We start from the raw sequence: 9,048 nt of genomic DNA, 5'->3' as shown, positions 1-9,048 counted from the left end.
CAAGTTAAATGGGGGAATAAATGCATCTTTATATGAGGCTATTTACTTCTTCCATATGTCCCTATATAAAAGACTAGAAGAGTTTTTTTCCCCCACATGAGGAGGTCACCGTGCATGAAAAGGGTTAAGAACATGCAAACCACAAGAGAAGTCCACTGCATCTCCAAAGAAAGGCTCTCCAGTGAGCGGTGCCCGTGCTTTACGAAGGCATTAGCGGGTGAGCGTTGCTCATTTTAAAAGCTGCCCACCTCCCCCGTGTTTACACTGAGGCTGATGGAAGGTCAGGTCTATCACACTCTGAAAGCAGCAGGAGTCCTGACACACATGATAATGAGCCGGGTATACTGCAGCAACAGGAAAGGATCAGCAAAGAATCACTGAGCCAACGCAACACACATTTCAGTACAAAAATAAAAACACATGCATATGGTTTTAAAAACTGTACACTTACTCAGAATTCACTTACCATGTTTCCAAAACTCCTATCTCTTCTCTACAATCTGTACAGTAAAAGCACAGCACAGTGAAAGCATGGTAAAGCAGTGGGAAGCATTGTAATACCCAGAGGCTTATGGTAAACCATATAAAAAATAAAAAAATATGGTACAGTATTGTAAATGCATAGAATAACCATGACAAAGCTTGGGGAGAACTGCATGAGAGAAGATCTACTGTGCAGCAAACACTGTGATGAGTCTGCAAGGACTTGACATTGTTCTGCTGATAACAGAAACACATTCAAAACAAGGAGGACAGACCCAGGCGGGTAGACGTTATAAAACATTCTCTTTTTATCATGCACCCTGTTTGAAGAGACCACGAAGGCCCTCCCTGCTCAATGGATAATACCGTGCCGCTCACAGTAATATTAAATGGCTGGCGCTGTCTCAGCTGGCAGCGTTTGTGAAAACGGTCAGCTTTTATGGCTGCTTTATTCCAGCAAAGGGAAGCAGGCGGTTTGCTCAATTGATCTCAACAGCTTAACAAGACACTTCTGGTTTTGTTTTCTTTTTTTATTCAAGGTTAATACAAAACGTAGCATGCATCAGACTCGATTAAAATAGTTCAAATGAATCTGCAGCATGCCAAAGCGGACAAGTAGAATTTCCCGTGTACAGCAGCCGAAACCCAGGACCTTTCTCATTGCCAGAGCGGTATACAAACTGGGCTGAAACGAGATGGGCTGGACTACCCCCAATTATATAACTCGCACCGACAGCTTTTGAAACCTATACCCCACCGCTGGTCCGCACCAAGTGACCAGACACTGCAACGCACTTCCAAGCTTCAAACTGGACAATCTGGACGAGAAGTGAATAAAAATACCTGCAGATTGAGCACAATCAGATGTTTAATACCAGGGTCTTTAACTGACGTTTAGTTCTTTTTAAGTAGCATTCATCAATGCACTGCAATGGACACAGGCTCTCTGTGCTATTTGTGAAAGCAAGACTCAGGGCTCGGAAATGAACGTCATCCTCATCCGCACAAGTCATAAAGTCATGACGTCATCACTGCCGGTGAACCCTGGGGCAACTAGGAGGGTTTAAAAATAACCATACACTTAGTGGCATTGAAGCCATCAAGCATGTTCATGGTGAACAGAGAGAGCGCAGGCGTGATGCAGGATTAGTCACTGCATTACTCAGACAGGTGTGAATACACATTGGCTGCTTGGTTTAAAGGAACGAGGGGTGTCAACAGCAGAACCTAAATATAGACCTCATCCCAGCAGGGGCAGGGGCAGGGGCATCATGACAGCTCTAAGGTGGTATACGACATTGCCACTCTCATTATTATTATTACTATTATCATCATTATTCATCACAAATGTGCAAACAGTAAAACACTTGCAGAGGATCATACATTAAGTTGTTCCAAGAAGCAGCTTTGTACTGTATATTGAGCATCAGAAGAAACGTATCACTTATATTTGGATAAAATTCATGTGATTGAAGAATGACAAACTCTGTTTTAGGGCAGGTGCACTGACTTTTTATTGTGCCGATTAAGAATTGACATCATGAAGATGCTGCAAAATGATCTGTCGATCTCGGGCAGGTGTTGTGACTCTTGGTCTCCCAGTTGGTGGCTCTGTCATTGACAGAGTGTGTCTGGTTATACCGTCTCGCCAGGTTTGAAATCGCTGGCTGTGAGCACCCAAGACGGCGAGCCACAGCGTGCTGCCCTAGTCCAGCCTCCAACATGCCGATCACACGAAGGCGCTGCTCTCTGGACAGACGTGGCATATTGTTTTTTTTTTTTCTTTATTGCTTTTATTCAAGCTTGCAATTCAACAGCTGAAATCACTCCATATCCAGTGTCCAATCAACGGTCTCACTAACTAGGTGATTAAGCACATCTGCTTGAGTCAGAGTCACTCAGGCATGTCATTGAAAAGAAACCAAAAAGATTTCCTCAATGTCCATTTATGTACCTCATTCTTTGCTACAGAAGTAGCTGTGACAAGTATCTCCCGCTACCTGGAGCAAACTCTTCCATGAAGTACTAGGACTGTTTATTTTTATTTTTTTGTTGTGTCCTTGTCACCTTGAAACGTTTAACAAACAGACTAACGAGAAATAATTCCAAAAGCGCGTCAGTTTTTCAGTAAGAAAAAAAAAGAAAAAAGAACTGATGTGCTCACCATCATCAGTAGTGTCTTTAGAAGTGCCATCGCCTCTTTCAAAAAGCAAGAGGCATTTTATTTCACGATGGAGCGAACCGCTGTATTCCTCCGCTTCCAGAGAGTAACATTATTATCTGTCTGTGCTTTTATAACCAGCCTCCTCACAGAAATGACTCTGCTTTATCCCAGACCAGATTGCTTTCCAGCCAATTGTACTTCCCACTTTATCAAATCGCAGCCTCCATTATGGAGGGACATTGCATCAGGTAATACTGGGGCTGAAAAGGTATCAAGGATGGAAACGTATTTAAAGAAAAAAAAAAACAACCAGAAGCAAATAGGACAAACTGCAAGAAGGTCATAGTCTTCAACAGGAGACTGGCATGATCTCTGATCTGTCTTTTGTTGGGGGAGAAATAAGCTAGAGCTGCACAACAGGCTATTCAAACATGACAAATAGCAGCACTCTTTCTGTATCAAGTGCTGGTGCTACAGCAAGCTCAGTGAATCAACAGCTTCTTTTCAAAGACACATCCAGTGGCCCCGCGGTGTCCTCATGAAGGATATTGCTCATGTTTCTTTTTTTATTTCCATACCCTCTATGAAAAGTGTTTTGTTTGGGGTGTCGTGTAACGCGACTACATCAGACTTGCCCCTTTCATACGCTCCACAAACAGGACCTCAGCCCATCATCATGAACACTACAGACACTTAACCCTTTGAGAGCCGCAGCAGAGTACAGTAAAGACACTGCTGGTTGCACCTCGGAAGGGCGGTATTTTGGCATCTCTAGGCCGTCTTACTTTAGGTTTACATTTCTGCAGCTTTAATAGATATTTAATGAAATAATGCACAAGATACCACATGCATTGCACCCCTTACAAGCGCAGCACATGTGCAGCGTTTTACATTTGTTTACACACACCTCAAGCAACCCACGGCCAGTTCTGGAAACCTGCAGCTCTTGTCAGTTGAAAACAAAAGCCCCTCTTGTTCACATCAATCCTCTTCCTTGTCTGCGAGCATCTCATCCTCATTTAATCCTCATCGCTGACACAATGGAACATTCCATCACTCTTCCCTCTGACCACAAAGGGACCAGAAATTGGCAACTGTAAGAACGAACACGGCGCTGAAGAGATAATGTCATTTCCGAATAATACACGTTTCACCAGGCGACTCTTCAGAGAGTCATAAAGCTGTATGATTAAACAAGGCCGACGCGCGACAAGGCCATTGTTCGAGTTCGATAATGCTGACAGGCCTTGTGAATCATCCTTCGTGTCCACTGAGGTTCAAAGGCCAGTCTTAGAGGAGCGATAAGCAAAAGCTTTTAAAAGCCATTTTCTTAAGCATTGTCATGTTGGATCAGAGCTGCTCATCTACCAGACCTTGGACACCAAACAGAATGCATAAGATTTTAACAGTAACAGATTGTCCTAGCACACGTGTAAACACAGCATAACACCGAATAATCTCACCCTCACAGACCTGCAGGGGAGGTACTGTATTCAGGAACAACAGATCAACAAGCAGACATGGGCAGGAGCTTAGCATTTTATTTATTTGACAAGATGCAATGCAACTTACAGTAAAGAAGAATTGCTGCAGCAGTACTGAAATTTAATTCGGCTTTTCAGATGTCCGTGGAGAGAGTTAAGGCACATGCAAAAAACTAAATTCAGTAATTGTTTAACCTTCTAGGAACCACTGTAAAATACATTAAATCAGTCTCCAGTTGCATGAAAAAATATGCTGTCATATCCAGCGGCCACTATTAGGGCTAGCTGTCGTGCCCGAGCTCAGTCCATGCAGTACAGGAATGCCTCTTTCCACCTGATTAATCACATGGAGGATTCCCAGAATGGTCCTACTGTCTGTCCCCACCACAATCACATGGTCTCCTCAATGACAGGCAGGAGCTCTCTGTGGTTGTGTGGGATCAGAGGACTTGAGCTCCAACCATTCACAGAACAGGAACAGAGGGGAATGAAACTGCAGATCCGAGCGCGCCAGGTGGAATCGATCGAACAGAGAGGTCTGTACCTTTCTTAGGGAGAAGCACTGAAGTACTGAACAGAGCCCAATGGAAACACAGCCACAGTTACCATCCACAGACCTCACTCTGCTCCCCGCCCTGGTATGAGGTGTTGGGGGAGGAGGATTACTGAGTCGTGGCAGGATCTCGTGCGGTCTCTGTCTGCTGCTTCTCTCGGTGTTCCTGCTGCAGCTCCTGCAGCATGTCCTTCAGTCTCATTTCCAGCACAGGGTCCCTGCTCTCTGCTTCAGGAGAAACTGAAACTCCGGGCGACTGCAGCGCCATCTGCTGACAGAAAAAAATATTTATAAAACAAGCGGCCCTGGACTCGCAGAGAGCCTTCGCACGCATTTTGCCCTGGCATCGCTCGAGACTAAGGTGGATGAGGATGCGGTCCGTGTGGAGACTTGGGTCACTCCTAACTTGCTGCGTGAAAGTACAAGAGCAGGCAGTGGGATAGGGGGCTCAAGTGTTTTACGTAAAACAGAAGCGATGAAGTTAACGTTTAATTAATAAATTGAACATACTGTACTTAACTCCAGGAACAAGCCCTACAAATCAGAAATGACCTGAACAATGAGCTAAAATACAACGCAGCACGTTCAGACCAACACAGAAAGATCTTGGAGGGGAAGGTCATTCTACGGCTATCGCAGCCTGGGGACGACTGATGCAAAAAAGGGAAAAAAAGATACAAGATGGTTTTTATATTGTCCCTATTGAGAACCTGGTGTATGTGGCTCGACAGAGGGCTAATGCCCCATGAAGCAATTCCTAGCGTTTTTGCACAGTGTAAATAACCTGTTATACTAACAGTGGCCCCTCCTCGTCTTCGCAGTACTATCCCTTCAGCAAGGAGAGCCTTCGCTGTCTCTTCAAACAGCTTCTCCTCATCCAGGTCCCCAGTCTTCTCCAGCTCTTGATGCTTCTCTATGAACCTGGACGTGGGGGGAACGGGGGAACATGACTGCATTCATTTCCAGATATTGCTGCTGACTTATCAAGCTCCTCATAACCTTGCAGGGATGGAAATAAGCATACAACGGAATTGAGATGGATTATATATTTAAAAATGATGCTTTCTTTGATACAGTTTTTAGGTATTACAGCGCTTGTACACTGTTCTGTATTGCTTCACCGCTACAGTCTTATTACCATCCCTGCCTTGCTCCAAATGATATCTTAAACTTCTGACTCCTTATGATGCTAGCGCTTTGACCCTACCAGTATCCAGAGGCTTCATTCTTCGAGAGAGTACCTTCCATATGCAACTCTCTAACCAGGGATATAAAGGGCTCTGGCACTGGTGTCTATTTTTAAGTCTTTCTATCTGTCTTTTATTACTTTGTTTGCTCTGCTGGTCACATAGTTATAGGGCAGAGCACTACAAAGACTGCGACATAGCATTATACGAGTTGGCTTTGTATTGCAATGCATTGCATTGTATTGTATTGCATGGTCTGGTTAAAGCTCCTGAAAGCCAGCGAGATCAGAATCCAAGATAGGTCCTGCTGCGGACCCTGGACACTGATCAATAGTGTAGTGTAGTGTGGCAGACACAGAGGCAAAGACAGGGATACTGCTGTAATGAAAAGCCCTCTCCTGTACTGCATGGAAGCTAATCCACTGCTGGAGGCTGTAACCTCCCTTCAGCTCCCGCTAAACCTGCCCACCAGCAGATCCAACACAGCCTGATCCAGCTCTCCCGGGAAATCAGTTCAGCTGAACCACACCGAGCGCCAAGAATAGCCTTAAGGAGGACATGAGCTCCCATCAGGATCCGAGCAGAAAACAAACAGGAATGCAGCTGCCTTGTTTATCAGTGTGGAATTGTGGGGCACAAGAATTAACATCATTTATACCAAGCATGGGTTCAAGGTACATCAATAACTATAAGTTCATTTATTGCCACAGAACGTGCTTGTGGGGCTATCCATTCTGCACCAGGAAGTTAGATTAGTGTTGGGGGAAAGAAATCACCAATACTGTGTGCTAGCGTGTCAACGTTGCTATAAAATTCTAGTATTAATACTGTTCGCAATTTCCTATGTGTATAAATCAGTGTCTTACCTTTGGCTTGTGGAAACAAAATTAGCTTTTGTGAGATCAAAAGCTCGCGGGCCATTTCCATAAACTTCATAGAATTTCCTGAAAAAGACAGAAAAAACATATATATAAAATTATTATTTTTTATTTATTTAAGAACAGTGTCTTGTGCATTCCATACATGTTTGCTTTTTATTTTCTCCCATTGCACAGCTGTAAAGCCACAGACCGACAGCGACATCCTGTGGCATATGGGGGAATTACAGAACCCTCCAACCTGTAGACCAGAATCTCCTAATCGTTTGAGATGGGGCACTGCCTTTGTGCTCAGACCACAACCAGCTGGAGACCAAATCATCTGCATTTACACACTGGTACGTCAAATACTATTTCAATGAAGCTCACTGTCTTGATCCCTTTAAAAGGAGTTCAAACAAGGATATTACATCTATGTATCCAAGACAAGTGGTGGTTGTTTAGGCTGGTGCTCCCAAATTGTTTCATGTGCTACACTGTGCTCTGAATGTGCTTTATTACAAGGTGCAGGCTACACTGTGCTCTGAATGTGCTTTATTACAAGGTGCAGGCTACACTGTGCTCTGAATGTGCTTTATTACAAGGTGCAGGCTACACTGTGCTCTGAATGTGCTTTATTACAAGGTGCAGGCTACACTGCTCTGAATGTGCTTTATTACAAGGTGCAGGCTACACTGCTCTGAATGTGCTTTATTACAAGGTGCAGGCTACACTGTGCTCTGAATGTGCTTTATGACAAGGTGCAGGCTACACTGCTCTGAATGTGCTTTATTACAAGGTGCAGGCTACACTGTGCTCTGAATGTGCTTTATGACACGGTGCAAGCTACACTGTGCTCTGAATGTGCTTTATTACAAGGTGCAGGCTACACTGCTCTGAATGTGCTTTATTACAAGGTGCAGGCTACACTGTGCTTTATTACAAGGTGCAGGCTACACTGCTCTGAATGTGCTTTATTACAAGGTGCAGGCTACGCTGCGCTCTGAAGCAGTGCTGGTGCTTACGCTCTCACTGTGTCCTCCTTGTACAGGATTTCAGGCACCTTGTCCACTACCTTCCCGAATCTTGCGATCGGCTTCTGATAGACAGGCTCTTTCTTTGGTGGGAAGGCCGCGTAGACGTCATACCAGATGGGCTTGTCTGCATCCTTAACAACCCCAGCCCGCATCAAATCACGCACCCTGAAACACAGCGATAAAGACAAAAACAAAAAATCACATGGAAGTGGTTAGCTTGCTGTCCTGTGCCTGGTTCACTACTTTGTTTCTGTGCGTTGTTCAATTCTACTGGGGAGCCTGTGCAAGTATAGCAGGTCTCAATCCAAAAACAAGACTCCTATTGAATAGCAGCATTCTAGGGTTTAACAGCAGTCCGATTAGCCACAGTGCACTATAGGTAACAAACTCAGGTGCATCGTATTCAACTGATAGTAAAACCAGGAGTGGGTAAAACTGCTGTGCAATAGGCGTCTTATTGCCATCACTGCTGCACTCCACAGTTTACTGTCGTCCGATACAAGGCACAGTAATAAAGGCATGTTGTACAGGGATTTCTGCAAGCCCCGTGCTATGATACAGCAATGAGACGGGCTGAATGAATAGCATGCAATCCTGCCTCGCGCAGAGATACCTTTACCAACACCACTGTAAGGTTGATAAAGAGAGCGGGGCGGCTGGGATAAAACTCCTTTTTTATTTAAATAATTTTGCATAAGGTCAGTCACTTAATCTGTTCCAAGCAGAACAGTTGTGCAAAATATATAATTTTGTAAACCGCACCCTGGTGTGTTTATCTGAAAAGGAACGAGCCTATGTGTGTCAAACGTATACATAACATTCTGGGCATGAAGTGATAATATATCTTCTCAAGACACTGACGTTATCAAACCCCTCTTAACGACGCAACTAAAGGGAACTGAAGCGACTAAACAACACAAATCGAAGCTCGTTAAGATTTATTTTGACATGAATTCATTCTTGAAGGTTGAACTTGGTGTATTACCCTTAACCGCCTCTGCTCGAAAGTCTAAACTTGAAGTCTTTAAAGAAAACAACGACTTTCCCATACGTTTCAATTCTGCCTACCTTGTAAATACAGTCCCGAATTTCTCCAGCCTACTGCCTGCCATTTCTAAATGCACCCGGGCTCCGCTCCCTCGTTTGCTTTATATAACCCGGACTCTGCGGTATTACACTGAGAAGCTGCGTCCTTCACTGACACACAACATGCCGCTCATGCGATCAACTTTGAACTGGAAGCGGAAACGAGGGCGGACACTGCAGCCCAACAGACAGACCAA

At 44.4% G+C, this 9,048-nt stretch overlaps 1 protein-coding gene across 2 annotated transcripts; it reads right to left on the bottom strand.

Annotated features, from left to right (window-relative positions):
- Positions 1 to 4,174: 4,174 nt before the first annotated feature.
- Positions 4,175 to 9,048, bottom strand: LOC117430463 (small ribosomal subunit protein mS23-like). 2 transcript variants are annotated; one of them, XM_034050511.3, is made up of 5 exons: positions 8,834 to 9,048; positions 7,754 to 7,930; positions 6,738 to 6,815; positions 5,482 to 5,605; positions 4,175 to 4,955 (listed from the first exon to the last, which is right to left on the bottom strand). In XM_034050511.3, the coding sequence occupies exons 1-5, from the start codon at positions 8,875 to 8,877 to the stop codon at positions 4,794 to 4,796; spliced, it is 585 nt and encodes a 194-aa protein (XP_033906402.2). In that variant the 5' UTR covers positions 8,878 to 9,048; the 3' UTR covers positions 4,175 to 4,793. The 2 variants fall into 2 exon arrangements, with proteins under 2 accessions (XP_033906402.2, XP_033906403.2); XM_034050512.3 differs by having other exon boundaries at positions 4,175 to 4,952.

This window comes from Acipenser ruthenus, chromosome 26 (genome assembly GCF_902713425.1).
Source record: "Acipenser ruthenus chromosome 26, fAciRut3.2 maternal haplotype, whole genome shotgun sequence".
Classification (NCBI taxonomy): Eukaryota; Metazoa; Chordata; class Actinopteri; order Acipenseriformes; family Acipenseridae; genus Acipenser; species Acipenser ruthenus.
This window is presented reverse-complemented; position numbering and strand designations above follow the sequence as displayed.